Consider the following 15761-nt stretch of genomic DNA (forward strand, 5'->3'; position numbering starts at 1 on the left):
GGGTAGCCACTACATGCTGCTAGGTGTCACTGGTGGATGGTGGGACTCATAGGGATTATCTTGATGATCGATAAACCCTAATGAGTTGAGTTGGAATCGTTCCAACCCATTGAAAGGAGTTTTCAATGATATAGTGATAGAGATCACAATATATCTCACTACCAGTCAAAATAGAACCTATGGGGTCACACACACTAGAAGTATTGACCGATCCGATGGTTGAAATCGTGATTAGGAATCACAAGAAATCAATTTGATTGATAAGAAGTTGAAGAAGGAAAAAGGAATTAATTAATTGGACTTGAAACAAGAATCCTCCTTCGGGTAGGATAACTAGAGTTCTAATTGGATTAGGACTGGGATTCCTACTTGGAATAGGATTCCTCAATCCTAATGAGATTAGGAGTTTTGAATTAAAAATTGGATTCCTACTTGGAGTAGGATTCCTAGAAATCCTAATTGGATTAGGACTTCGGATTCAAGTAGAGTCCTAATTGGATCAGGACTAAAATTAAACAAATCCTAATTGGATTAGGATTCCTTAAGTCCAAATTAATTATTAATCTAATGAATCAACATGACTCCTAATTGGATTAGGATTGAAGAGTTCAATTGAGTCATGGTTCATTCAAGTCCTAATTGGATTAGGACTAGTATAGATTGAACCCAATTTGGCCAATCCTAATTAGATTAGGATTAAACCATGAGAGAGGCACCTAATCCTCTTTGGAAGAGGATTAGGTTAACCAAGTAAGAGGGGCATCAGCCCCTCTCATCTTGGATGGTGCGGATTGAAGGAGAGAGAGGGGCCGGCGCACCCCCCCTTTCTTTCTTTGGAAAACCATCTAGGGCTCCTACTTTGGAGGAGCCCTTGATGGCTATAAGAAGCACCATGAGGCCGGCGCCCTAGATATTGGAGCCATCCTCCTCTTGCTGCCGCCACCCTCCCCTCTCCTCTCTTAGTTCAGCCGCAAGCAAAGGAAGAGCAAGGTCCAAGCGTTGGCGTCTTCCTCTTCCTCCAATCCTTCTTCCAACGCAGGGAAAAGAAAGAAGGCTGCAGAAGCTGTGTTCTTCTTCCTTGAGTTCCTTCTTCTTCTTCCTCCTCTCAAGCACTTTCAAGAGTTGAAAGAAAGAGAAGAGATCAGCCATCAAAGGAGTCTTTGCAAGGGAGCTAGCACCCCGGGAAGACAAGAAAGCTCTGATCGGTTCTCTACTTCGTGTGGATACCCGTAGAGGCCGGACGTTTGAACGGCTTCAAACGAACCCTCTTCCAAAACCACGAATTCAGATTCGCGGTGATCATCTACCCGCGCAAGGTGAAGATTTGATCTTCCTATTAGTTCTAAAAGTTTTAATTCTTACCTAATTACGAAAGGTCTCGAAACAAGCGTTCATGCGATGAACGTCGAACCCGTGCATGCCGATTCCGCTGCCATCTGAAATTTTTTGAAATATCAGCGGCATGGGCGGGTTCCCAACAATGGTATCAGAGCCTAGGCTTCGTAGATTAAGGTAAGAATTAAATATCTAAAGGCATATTAGATCTGAAAATTAAATGATCATGCATGCTGAAAAATTCTGCATGCAGATTTTTTCAGGGGTGCTGATTTTTACATGCTGATTTTTATGTGATAAAAAGATGATTCTAATTGCATTGTTAATGGGATTACAAAGTTTAGAATCATGATTAGCATGATCAGCGACCTATGTCATGATATAATCAGTTAAGTTTCAGATCTGAAAATTATAATTGTAGCATACAGTGATGATCATAGGATTCAACCCCTTTTGGTATCAAATGTAATGACCTGCGATGTGATCTGCGATGTCATGTAATTTTTCAGATGCTTGCATGCATCTTATTTGATATTTTGAGAGGCCTGCGTGCCTCCTAAAAGGAGATGTAAATTATTTTTATTTTTATTTTACATCTGATTGTATTTCTGTGATGTGATGTACATCAACGATCAAGTCGAAGACGATGCATGAGATGAACAGGGGTCTAAGCGGTTGATGGCGATGGGATCAAGAGTTGATCAAGGATCGAATCAAGGAAGCTTGGATCCAATTCAAGAGTTGAAGACCACTTGATCGATTGATGTGCATGTGCTTGTAATACGACCTAATTAGAATCCATGATCATCACCTAGTTAAAGTTTAGCTTTAATTATTGCCACGATTATAACTGCCTGCAATGCGCCGTTTGCATGTGATGTGAATGAGAGTCGGGTAGATAGGTCTACATGTGATGTAGCAAACCCAATTGAGACCTAAATCAAAACCTCCTCAATCAAGTCGAGAGTGAACCGACATGAGCAAGTCATATTAGATTAATTGATCTAATTGGTGTCTAGGAAAGCATGAAAGGTGGTTACTTAATTAGGACCTTACTCTCTAAGTAAGGGGAGCCTCCCACCTGCTTACCTGGCCAATTGTTCGATTACCTCTTATGAAAGGCTCAAGTTGCAAACACTAAGACCTGATTAACCAATATTAAGTCAATAGGTCTTCCACTGTAGTAGAGCTGCTAAGGCCTTTCTGATGTTGATTTGTCTCGGCTGGACACAGTGGTCAAGTTGCATTGGGGGGCTGGACCTCTCTATAGACATGAGATGTTGTAGGGTAAAGGTGGGGTTGGGCACCAATAACTGTTAGGTGAAGACCCAATGACGACTTTATTCCTACGGTTATACGGTGGGTCTGACTTAACTAAGAAATGAGACCAATAACTGTTAGGTGAGGTCTTCATGGCTTAGAGACCAAGTTGCACTGCAACATGCTTGAGAAGCATTGTACAAGAGTTGTACACTCATCCATCTATGTGTCACCAATAACTGTTAGGTGAGGTGGCATGTGAATTGGTGGGACCGCAGTACCCACTAGAAACCCTAGTCGTGTGGGATTTCCGTTTTCCTACCAGGGGAGTGTGAGGAATTCGAAAAAATAGTGGGAGTCATATTTGTTCTAAAAGACCTTAGGACAGATTAGGATCAAGTACAAGAGTCTAACTAGAATCTTTACTCTCTGCAGATACAATGTCGGCTTCAAACCCTTTGACCCGTATTCTTGAGACCAACCGACTGACTGGAACCAATTACAAGGACTGGCTTAGAAATCTCAAAATAGTTTTGGACTGTGAGAAGATAGGCTATATACTCGATTCAGATATCCCCACATTACCAGCACGTCCCACTGATGTTCAGCGTGAGATGCATAAAAAGTGGTTGGATGATGACATTAGAGTAAAATGCTATATGATGGCATCTATGTCTAATGAACTCCAATGCCAGCATGAAAATATAAAGACTGCTAGGGACATACTGGCACACCTACAAGAGTTGTATGGTGAGCAGAGTCGCACAGCTCGTTTTGAAGTGTCCAAGAGGCTTTTCAAAGCGAAGATGCGCGAAGGGCAGTCTGTCCATGATCACGGTCTGACCATGATCAAGGACCTAGAGGAGCTTGAGAAGCTCGGTATGGACATGCACAAGGAATTGCAAGTGGATTTGATCCTACAGTCACTTCCTGATTCATTTGGTCAGTTTATAGTAAACTACCACATGAATAAGATTGAATGCACTAAGACTGAACTAATCAACATGTTGGTAACTGCTGAGGGAGCCTTGAAAGGTTCAAGGGGCAATGTCCTCGCTGCTGAGTTGACTTCTGGTTCCAAGAGAAAGTCTACTTGGAAGAAAAGGAAGCCTACAAAGAAACAGAAGAAAGACAAGAAGCCAAAGAAGGAAGTTCAAAAGAAAAAGGCTAACGACAAAGGAAAATGCTTCCACTGCAATGTCGAAGGCCACTGGAAGAGAAACTGTCCTTCATACCTCGAGAGCCTGAAGAACAAGAAAGGTGACACACCTTCAGAAGGTATAGACTTGCTCATAATTGAAACTAATCTAACGGTTTCTTCTACTTCCAGTTGGGTTATAGATTCTGGTTCTAGTGCTCATTTGTGCACTACCATGCAGGGTCTAAAGGAAAGTAGAAGGCTGGCAGAAGGTGCGGTAACCCTTCGGGTTGGCAACGGGGCAAAAGTTGCTGCTGTGGCTGTGGGCACCTACCATCTGCGACTACCGTCTGGATTTAGTTTAATACTTAGAGACTGCTATTATGTACCTGTTGCTAGCAGAAATTTGATTTCTGTTTCATGTCTAGCACAGGAAGGTCATGTTTTTACATTTGACAAAGACTGTTGTTCTATTTATTTGAGAAATAAAATAGTCGCACGTGGTTTTATGATTGACAGTCTCTATCATTTACATATGGATGTATCTGTGAATGTTACCGAGCAAGATGTGAGTGCCAAAGGATCCAAAAGATCCAGAGATAAGATAAACCAAAGATATTTGTGGCACCTCAGACTTGGCCATATTGGAGAAGATAGAATGAACAAAATGGATAAAGATGGGCTCTTAGGCTCATTGACTTCCGAGTCATATCCAGTTTGCGAGTCCTGTCTTCAAGGAAAGATGGCCAGACTACCCTTTGTAGGACATGGGGAGAGGACCACTGAAATACTTACCCTAGTACATACAGATGTATGTGGCCCATTCGATGTGCTAGCCAGGGGACGTTATTCTTACTTCATTACCTTTACCGATGATTATTCACGGTATGGGTATGTGTATCTTATGAGACACAAGTCTGAATCCTTTGAAAAGTTCAAAGAGTTCAAGAATGAAGTAGAAAAACAAACTGGAAAACCTCTTAAGGCTTTTCGATCAGATCGAGGAGGAGAATACCTTAGTGGGAAATTCCGGGACTATCTCAAAGAAAACGGCATAGTCTCACAATGGACACCTCCGGGAACACCTCAACTCAACGGGGTGTCAGAGAGGAGAAATCGGACCCTATTGGATATGGTCAGGTCCATGATGAGCTTCACTGATTTACCTATGTTCCTTTGGGGAGATGCCTTACTCACAGCGATTTATTTATTGAATAGAGTTCCCTCTAAATCCGTTCCTACCACACCGTATGAGATATGGCATGGTAAGAAACCAAGTCTGGGTCATCTCAAGATTTGGGGATGTCCGGCCCACGTCAAGCGACTACAGGCGGACAAGTTAGAGGCTAGGACCATAAGTGCTCGTTTTATAGGATATCCTAAAGAGTCATTAGGATACAATTTTTACGTCTCAGAGGATCACAATGTGTTTGTGAGCCGTCATGCCATCTTCTTGGAAAATCAGTTTATCCTTGATAGAGGCAGTGGGAGGAAAATTGAGCTTGAAGAGAAAGTCTCTGAAAAGCAACGAGTCATGGATCCTATAGAACCTATTCATAAGGAGCCAGTACACGATGTCCCTCAACCACCTCGTAGATCTAGTAGAGTCTCCCATCCTCCCGATAGATACTTAGGTATACTTGAAGAGGATACTGAGGAAATGTTCCTAGTGGGAGATAGGGATCACATACAGGATTCCAAAACATACAACGAGGCGATATCTGATATCGATTCCGAGAAATGGCTGGAAGCTATGAAGTCAGAGATAGACTCCATGCATTCCAACCAAGTCTGGACCTTAGTAGATCCACCAGAAGGTATTGTACCTATTGGATGCAAATGGATCTACAAAAGAAAGATAGGTTCGGATGGAAAGGTAGAGACCTATAAGGCAAGGCTTGTGGCGAAAGGGTATAGTCAGCGCGAAGGCATTGACTATCAGGAGACCTTTTCACCTGTAGCCATGCTAAAATCCATCCGAACATTGCTTGCCATTGCAGCATTTCATGATTATGAAATCTGGCAGATGGATGTGAAAACTGCTTTCCTGAATGGATATCTTGATGAAGATATCTATATGGAACAGCCTTTGGGTTTCACTTCCAGTGATGGAGATCACAAGGTCTGCAAGCTGCAAAGATCCATCTATGGACTAAAGCAAGCCTCTCGGAGTTGGAACACTCGTTTCGATGATGCAATCAAAACGTTTGATTTCATCAAAAACGAGGAGGAACCATGTGTTTATAAAAAGGTTAGTGGGAGTGCTGTCGTTTTTCTCGTACTGTACGTAGATGACATTCTCCTGATTGGGAATGATATTCCCATGCTAACCTCGGTCAAGGTCTGGTTGTCAAAAGAATTCTCCATGAAAGACCTTGGGGAAGCATCCTATATTTTGGGAATAAAGGTCTATAGAGATAGATCTAAAAGGATGCTTGGCCTGTCACAGAAAATGTACATAGAGGAGGTGCTGAAGAGGTTCAGCATGGAAAACTCCAAGAGGGGTCTCTTACCCCTAAGGCATGGAATTCATCTCTCCAAGAAGATGTGCCCCAACACATCTGAGGAGATTCAACGCATGAGCAAGATTCCTTATGCATCGGCAATAGGAAGCCTCATGTATGCCATGCTATGTACACGACCTGATATAGCTCTTGCTGTGAGTGTCACAAGCAGATATCAGTCGAATCCAGGTGAAGAACACTGGACAGCTGTGAAGAATATTCTTAAGTACTTGAGAAGAACTAAAGATTTATTCTTGGTTTTTGGAGGATCATCAGAGTTAAAGGTAGAAGGGTACACAGATTCAGACTTCATGACTGATGTCGATGACAGGAAGTCAACATCTGGATACGTGTTCTTGTGCAATGGTGGTACGGTGAATTGGAAGAGTTCTAAACAACCGATCATTGCTGATTCGACTATGGAAGCCGAATACATCGCCGCCTCTGAAGCTGCTAAGGAAGGCTTCTGGTTCAAGAAATTCATTGCAGAGTTGGATGTGATGACATCAGATGCCATAACACTCTACTGCGATAATAATGGCGCCATAGCCCTTGCTAAGGAGCCAAGGTCTCATCAGAAGTCTAAGCATATAGAGCGGCGCTTTCACCTCATACGCGACTATGTGGAGAAGAAATATGTAGAGGTGCAGAGAGTAGACTCCGCAGATAACGTGGCAGACCCTTTCACTAAGCAGCTGAGTCAGCAAAAGACTGAAGCCCACCTTGAGAAGATGGGCCTAAGATATATGACCAATTGGCTTTAGTGCAAGTGGGAGATTGTTAGATGTATGCCCTAGAAGCCAATTTGGCTGACACATTGTTGATTCTAGGGACATAATTTTGTACTTGACTATTTATTATTGAATAAATAAAAGGCATCTTTTTCATTCATATTGTTTATGTGTCTATGAATCGTCCAAGAAATTAATAAGATGATGATACATATTCTCAAGAGTTGAGAATTTGAGCCATGTATCATTGGTGATTAATTTCTAAATGCTCCTGATCAAAGGATCATCACGAGGACGGTGATCGATCCGATCAGTGCACAGATCACTCTCCTTCTGGATGGACGAGACTTGAGTCCACAGTGTAGGGACACTGAAGTGATAGTGCAGGTGCTTGTTAGAGAACAAGGGTACTGAGCGTGACCAATACAAGAAGTCACTTGGATGTCTATCCACTCGTCAGTGACTTGCTTGATGTTGCAGTAGTGTGACTGGTCCTTTGACCTGCGGCGCTTCGGCTACTCACAGTGAGGTTATTGTAGTTTGACTGCACACATACATGGTCTCTAGCCATATGGGTCCATGCAGTGTAGATTGGCTGCAGTAAGTTCACTGTAGGAGTAGGGTATGCACCTATATGGAATCTATCGACCTTGATAGATAAGGAGAGATCCTATGTGATTTATAAGACTGAGTTCGTAAGACCTCGGCCAGGGCAGTATGCACAGTGGAGAAAGAGTTTTTCACTATCGAACTCGAGTCGAATAAATCTTGACATATGACAGACGATGGGGTTTGACGAGTTGTCCATGACCTCCGTCCTGTAGGGATCCACGATAGTAGGACAGTATCACATGTTAACTGCACCTAGAGGTTCATCATTCCATTCTGCTGGGTAGCCACTACATGCTGCTAGGTGTCACTGGTGGATGGTGGGACTCATAGGGATTATCTTGATGATCGATAAACCCTAATGAGTTGAGTTGGAATCGTTCCAACCCATTGAAAGGAGTTTTCAATGATATAGTGATAGAGATCACAATATATCTCACTACCAGTCAGAATAGAACCTATGGGGTCACACACACTAGAAGTATTGACCGATCCGATGGTTGAAATCGTGATTAGGAATCACAAGAAATCAATTTGATTGATAAGAAGTTGAAGAAGGAAAAAGGAATTAATTAATTGGACTTGAAACAAGAATCCTACTTTGGGTAGGATAACTAGAGTTCTAATTGGATTAGGACTGGGATTCCTACTTGGAATAGGATTCCTCAATCCTAATGAGATTAGGAGTTTTGAATTAAAAATTGGATTCCTACTTGGAGTAGGATTCCTAGAAATCCTAATTGGATTAGGACTTCGGATTCAAGTAGAGTCCTAATTGGATCAGGACTAAAATTAAACAAATCCTAATTGGATTAGGATTCCTTAAGTCCAAATTAATTATTAATCTAATGAATCAACATGACTCCTAATTGGATTAGGATTGAAGAGTTCAATTGAGTCATGGTTCATTCAAGTCCTAATTGGATTAGGACTAGTATAGATTGAACCCAATTTGGCCAATCCTAATTAGATTAGGATTAAACCATGAGAGAGGCACCTAATCCTCTTTGGAAGAGGATTAGGTTAACCAAGTAAGAGGGGCATCAGCCCCTCTCATCTTGGATGGTGCGGATTGAAGGAGAGAGAGGGGCCGGCGCACCCCCCCTTTCTTTCTTTGGAAAACCATCTAGGGCTCCTACTTTGGAGGAGCCCTTGATGGCTATAAGAAGCACCATGAGGCCGGCGCCCTAGATATTGGAGCCATCCTCCTCTTGCTGCCGCCACCCTCCCCTCTCCTCTCTTAGTTCAGCCGCAAGCAAAGGAAGAGCAAGGTCCAAGCGTTGGCGTCTTCCTCTTCCTCCAATCCTTCTTCCAACGCAGGGAAAAGAAAGAAGGCTGCAGAAGCTGTGTTCTTCTTCCTTGAGTTCCTTCTTCTTCTTCCTCCTCTCAAGCACTTTCAAGAGTTGAAAGAAAGAGAAGAGATCAGCCATCAAAGGAGTCTTTGCAAGGGAGCTAGCACCCCGGGAAGACAAGAAAGCTCTGATCGGTTCTCTACTTCGTGTGGATACCCGTAGAGGCCGGACGTTTGAACGGCTTCAAACGAACCCTCTTCCAAAACCACGAATTCAGATTCGCGGTGATCATCTACCCGCGCAAGGTGAAGATTTGATCTTCCTATTAGTTCTAAAAGTTTTAATTCTTACCTAATTACGAAAGGTCTCGAAACAAGCGTTCATGCGATGAACGTCGAACCCGTGCATGCCGATTCCGCTGCCATCTGAAATTTTTTGAAATATCAGCGGCATGGGCGGGTTCCCAACAGGCAGCAGTGGAAGAAATTTAAAGTTTTACTTAGTATACCGTTTCCTTTTCATCTAATGCCTTGTCAGTTGGTGGCGGAAGCCATCCCCCTTCTCAAAACCCCTTACAACATCATATCCACTCTCTTCCTCACCTTCAGCCTTGTTCAATCCACCTTCTTCTCTCATAAGTATTTAGATCCCAGGAATCCAGCTGCTTCTCAGTCGGTGTTTCTGTCAACCTCCCATTTGAATAACAATGTCACACCTGTAATGGCAAGTTCTCAAAAGCTTTGGACTATTATAGCAAACAAGAAGGATGAGATTGGTCCTTGATATATTGAACTTTACTGGAGTTCTTGCTGATTTAGGTTACATGGGATGGGTCAGAGAATCCACAGGCATGTTTTAGAAATGCTTTTTGGATCAGATCCAAATACTGAGAATTCTGAGTAACATGGATGTGAGGTTTGGTTCTTTGGCATCAAGGCTTCAAAGGCATTTGATGGAACGTATTAGAAAGACATTGTTTCAAGGAGTACTTTGATTTTGGGTACGGTCAGAATGGAAAATGGGAGAAAGTTGGTGAGAAATATGGGGAATTAATACGTTGATTTGAGAATGACTAGTGTAATTTCTGCTTGTTTGATGGGAGAATGTTTTACCATCCTATGCGCGTCCGAGGGCCGTTAAAAGGGTCCTATGCAAGGCTCCCATCAGAAATGCTCTGATCAAAATGTGCTCTCAAAGCTCAAACTTTGGACGATTAGATTATGCAGCTTGCCTATTTTAGCATATATGTACATAAATCTTTATCTAATCCCTTTATTTCCCCCCTCATTCACCTTTCACGGAAGTTGTTGATAGTTTTTGTATAAGAATGGGAGGTCATTTTTGTGATCGTCCTAGTATGGAGTGCTGGAAGCATGGTCCTTAAAACTTTCAACCAAAGTATGCCGAACCGCTACCGGTCGCCTATCGGACCGGTTCAGGACCGATTCAGACCGGTGCCGAACCGGTCATAACACAGTGCATCGCACGCGTTGCCCCCAGCATGCACGGGCGCGTTGCCCACAGCGAGCGTGGGCAGCGCACAGCATGCGCGGGCAGCGCGCTGCCCACAGCGCACAGCATGCGCGGGCAGCGCGCTGCCCACAGCGCACAGCATGCGCGGGCAGCGCGCTGCCCACAGCGCACGCTGTGGCGAACCGGTGCGAACCAACCGGTTTGCACCGATTCTTAGCCGTACCGGACGGAACCAGAGCGCTGCCCACAGCGAGCACGAGCAGCGCACAGCATGCGCGGGCAGCGCGCTGCCCACAGCGTACACTGTAGCGAACCAATGCGAACCGGTTGGTTTGCACCGATTTCTAGCCGTACCAGAGATGGTTTCGTCCAGTACGCGTCTAGCACCGGCCAGTTCCAGCTCGATGCCACTTGGTTCCGGCCCCATATGGGCCGAAACCGTTTTTTAGGCCGAACCGAACCGGTCAGAGACCGGATCAGTTCGGTATGGGCTGAACCGGCCGATATGGGCTGGTTCAGCATACTTTGCTTTCAACCAAGGTTCGTCGTCTCAGTACCAGACCTTATACTGGTGCTAAACTAGCACTGTGTCGGTACGGTATGCTAACGGATCTTTTCAGCATATTGAGTGTCAGTACACTTTCGTACCATGTACTAGTACCAAACCAGTACAGTACAGTAAGGCCCATACCACTTGGTTCGGATCGGTACAGCGAACCACTCTTTCCACTATTTTTTTTTCTTCATATTACATTGAGAAACCTCTAGAAAACCAAGTAATGAAACCGAGACCATGTAGTTAGTGATAAAATAGTAATTTTATTTGCTTCCTGAATTTAAAGTATTGCTTTCTTTGACTCCTATTAATGTCATTGATGTGGCATAAAATAAGCCTAATGATGCGGCACGGCCGGATTAGCCCAGCTCACAATTGACATGGTAACTGAGGTACACTCAGCATCCCCTTGATATAATTGGCCTAGGTCAACTCCGACTAATCTAAAAGCTAGGTTGAGAAGAACAGAAGTAACCGATCTTCGAGTTGTGTAGCTGACCTCCGAGGTCACGCATTGCCCAACGTGCCAAATAAAGTCCTGTAGCTTGGGCAAACAACCATTCAACCCGATTGCCATTCTAGGCCGACTTGAGCCCTCTTACCTCGGATAGTGGCTCTCCTGCCTTCCGTGGAAATGCACTCCTTCCACTACGCTGAGAGTTAAAGCCCATAATAGTGGTCCTAGGGACAGTTACAGCACGGCCCTGAGACATCATATTTGCAAAGGATGCACATTTCTATTCTATTCCATTTTGACTTATCTATTGAAGGTCATTAGTGTCATGTTTTTACTTTTTCAAAATACATTAACATTTATCTTTTTTTAGAACTTTTGATATTTATTTCCGCATCGAACATATCAATTCCTGTCTATTTATCTCTTGTACAGTTTTTTTCTTCTCTGTTTTTCAGTGCTTACAATGGAAAATGTTGAATCCGTGAACTAACTAAAAAAGAAAGAACTTGGGCAAATAAAATTTTGAAGAAGGGTTGGAGTCATTTATAGTTAAACAAAAAATAATCAAAGCTTGCCAAATTTTTTGTGAGTATCATATGACCATGACTAAAATAGGAAGGAGATGAAGATAGGCATATGCTTTGAAAATGTCTTTAAGGATACTAGGATAGCTCACGCTTTCTTTTTATTTTCAACTCCAATCTTCTTTACTTTGGATATTTTCTTCATGAATTTTATATTTGCAGTTGTTTCTTTGTCATGTATGGTAAACTAGAACCTTTTTCTGTCTGGTATTCTGTTAAAGAGATATCACATAGAATCTGTATACTTCTTACTTTTGTTATAGCTTTTTGAATTAGAATTGATGTACAAAGACATATCTCCCCCTTTTAAGATTCTCACAAATAGATCAGGGCAAATGTTCATTGAAATATAAAATCCCATTAGGTGAGAAACCAGATGCTGATAGGAGACACATAAACTGAAGATAAAACTTGATTATGTACCCGAAAATACTGTTGAAAGCCCCAATCCATCCCTGACCGATAGCCAGCTGACTGTTGATCATTGCGACCCTATGACAAGTAATTTGCTTAATAAGAATTATTTGGATTAAATAGACAAATATATATAAGAAAAACAAGTCTATAAACTACATGTACCTACCCTATTTTGAAAAAATTCAAAATGTGGATGGTTCACTGTCTCCCTCACTTGCACAGGATTGTGAAACCCATTACTTTCAATTCCCCTATTTCTATCTCCATTCACATTGACATTAACCATATTACAGTTTGACAGAGCTTCATGAGAAACATTCTCTGTTTGTTTGACATCACATATGCTGTCATTTGCAAGAAGTTTTTGTATTGCCTCATTTACTACTTTCAATGCAAACTCATATTTTTCATCGGACATCAGCCCTATCTCAGAAAGTTTAAGGCAATGCTTGTAAAAGTTTCCATGATGATCCAATGGCCCATCAGCTACAACCTCATTAGGAAAACAAGCCAAAGCATGCATGCGCTTGAAGTCCTTTCTCCAACGTTCAAGAATGTATTTAGATGGAATCTCAACCACATTTTGAAAGTTAAGCACAGATAATGCATGTCTACATAAAATACCTCTGAATTGGAAAGAGCAACAAATGCAGCTCACCTCTAATTCCTTTTCATTGTAAAGAACTTCATAGAACTTATTCTCCATATGTTTACTATTTTTCACTCTTATACGTTCTTTTACTTTGAAGGTATATACTTGACCATCAACCTTAACTAGAGAAGAGACACAGTATATCAAGGCCCTAATCTCAGCTTGGAATTTTTTAAACACATCAAATGTGTAGGCTTTGCCAAGCTGCTCCTCCATGTAGAGTTGTGTTATCAATTGAGGGCTCTTATGGAACAATTCAATATCAGCTTGAACTTCCTTTTCATATTTATTCTGCACAACCATCTCATACTTTCTAAGAAATTGTCTTAAAGTAATCTTGTAATGAACATACTCATCAAAGAAAGACTTCATGCTCTCACCACGTCTAGTAACAGACATTCCTGCCCAAAATGTTTCTTTGACATAGACTGGGGCCCAATAACGTCGATCTTCATACAATAACTCGAGCCATTCATTATTTTCAAGTTTATATTTCTCAACCATTTTTCTCCAGTCTTCCTCAAATTCATCAGTTCTTAAACTGTCATATGTTACTTTCTTCAAAGTCTTCTTAATTTCTTTATAGTCCACACGCCCTTGTAAATTTTCTGGAATCCTTTTCATTATATGCCATAGGCATTGACGATGGTGAGCTTTTGGAAATACCTCAGCAACAGCTTCTTGCAAGGCATTGCATCTATCAGTGATTATTGCAATTGGAGGACATTCAAACATACAAGATAGCCAGGTTTTGAATAGCCAAATATATGTTTCATTGCTTTCATCTGAAAGCAAACCACATCCAAGTAACACCTTCTGGCCATGATGGTTTACCCCAACAAAAGAAACCAGAGGCACATCATATTTATCTATCAAATAGGTAGTATCGAATAAAATAACTTCACCAAAGTACTGATATTGTGTCCTAGACCTGCCGTCAGCCCAAAATACATTCCTTAAACGACCTTCTTCATCCAGATCCATCGAGTGGAAGAAGAAAGAGTCCTTGGTTTGCATGCCTATAAAGAATTGATGTATAGCCTCACCATCTCCTTTTTCAAGCCTCAACTCACACTTCTTTTCTCCAGTTCCTCGCTTCCGTACCCTCCCAAACCCTCCTTCTGGGTATGACCAGTCCAGTGGCGTCATCACTCCATCATCATTCTCAAGAAATCGTTTCCGCTTCCTTGTATGATAGGATTTAGCTGTCCCAGGACTAAGTGGATGATTGTGATCAAGTATTACTTGCTTGATGTGGAGCAATCCATCAGCCCTGTGCCGAAGTTGGATTCTCGCCATGCAGTTTGTTTTTTTGGTTGGTTTTGATGAATGGAAATCCGTTTTATATTTCACCTTACCATCCTTGTTACACGAAAGCCAGAGATACCTACATCTTCCATCTTCATAGTATGTTGAATTTAGCACCTTTATGCCAAATCCAGTGCGACAAGCATATTTGTCATAAAATCTGAAAGCTTCTTCTGGGGTTTGGAACGTCATCCCCAACTTCGGTACATCCTCATCACCTCCATTCATTTCCTGAGTGGCTTCGGACTCTTTCCTCACATCAGTCTCCTGCGCATTTACCATGGCAAGCTCCTGCCCTTCTCTTAATCCATTTACCGAAACTATCGTGAGATCATCATCGGATTGCTCCTCCATAATAGAAGCATTCGAAAGAATTCCTGCACCAGAGAACAAAGGCACCTTCGGTTATGCTTCAAGAGAAGAATCACAAAAACAATACTTTATAACTCTTTTAGACATCCTAACACAATGCAGTGAAACAAAAAAAAAAAAAATCAAGAAATAGACATGGAGCACTGAAAATATCAAGCAAAATCGCAACTTTTCGTGCTGCACTAAAAAAATAGCGAATTTCTTACAAAAGCCAAAAAAGACGCAAAAACAACACGAATTCCATTTAAAGTTCAGAAAAATACTGATATAACTTGATAAAATGTAAAGGAGCAAAAGAAAGTAAAGGGGAAAAAATCAGAAATAAACTAGGAGAACTGAAAATTTCAAACGAAAGTGACAACTGTTTATATAGTAAAATTTGAAAACAGTATACGAAGGAGAGCCCAAAAATTCCTCTTCAAGAAAAATAGCTGCTTTCGACTGACCCGGTGCTTCATTGCTAAGGTCCGACGAAACGATAAAACACGCTAAAATTCATAAAAGAATAACCAACGATTTTGAAAAAAATGGAAGAAACCGAACGATTACCGACAACAAGGACTGTAACGAGTTCCTGATTGCGCGACGCTGCAGAAACGCCGTCGCCGCCGCCGGAAGCCGGCGGAGAGGGTGGGGATTGCAGGATCTGGAGAAAGAGAAGCGGCGGAGTCGAGTTCGGCGTCGTTCGTACCTGGACTGACAGCAAATGACCTCTCTATCCTGAACCGGTTGGAGATATGTCAAGGATAAAATAGGGCTGTCGCTCCAGTCGTATCCGACACGAACCTAACGCCCTCGGCCGTGGATCGAAAATATTATCATCCAAAATTCCTTTGCTTCGCGTCAAAAAATTTTCCTCGTCAAAATATTTTTAAAAAAATTTAATATTTAAAAACTAATTTTAATATATTTAATTAATTATTAAAATATTATATTTCAAAGTGGCTAATATTTGGGTGAGCATCTACATTTTTTAAGAAAGTTAAACAAATGTACTTATAATAAAGAAAAAGACTTTATTCATTGATTTTGATGGCTTAAAGATACTTTTTGAAAAACAAAATGACCTCAAT

The 15761-nt window shown here is 41.8% G+C and overlaps 1 protein-coding gene across 11 annotated transcripts in view; it reads right to left on the reverse strand.

Moving 5' to 3' along the window:
• LOC103698259 (protein FAR1-RELATED SEQUENCE 6-like) overlaps nucleotides 1-15477 on the reverse strand; it is a 43799-nt gene extending 28322 nt beyond the window's left edge. For 4 of the 11 annotated variants that reach the window (XR_005507173.2, XR_015974725.1, XR_015974728.1 and 1 more), the window contains exons 1-3: nucleotides 15238-15410; nucleotides 12523-14693; nucleotides 12363-12431 (exon numbers count right to left, since the gene is read on the reverse strand). Coding sequence is in view for 5 of the 11 variants with exons in the window: in XM_039116613.2 (XP_038972541.1) it covers nucleotides 12363-12431; nucleotides 12523-14670 (2217 nt within the window). In the remaining 6 variants the exon portion in view is untranslated. Of the gene's footprint in view, nucleotides 1-10618; nucleotides 12432-12522; nucleotides 14694-15237 lie in introns of those variants that run through there. The other 7 variants (XR_015974727.1, XR_005507172.2, XR_015974726.1 and 4 more) reach the window with 7 other exon arrangements.
• Nucleotides 15478-15761: the final 284 nt, after the last annotated feature.

The sequence above is a fragment of the Phoenix dactylifera genome, chromosome 18 (genome assembly GCF_051530095.1).
Source record: "Phoenix dactylifera cultivar Ajwa chromosome 18, Ajwa_hap1_PhDact_Kaust_v1.1, whole genome shotgun sequence".
Lineage (NCBI taxonomy): Eukaryota > Viridiplantae > Streptophyta > Magnoliopsida > Arecales > Arecaceae > Phoenix > Phoenix dactylifera.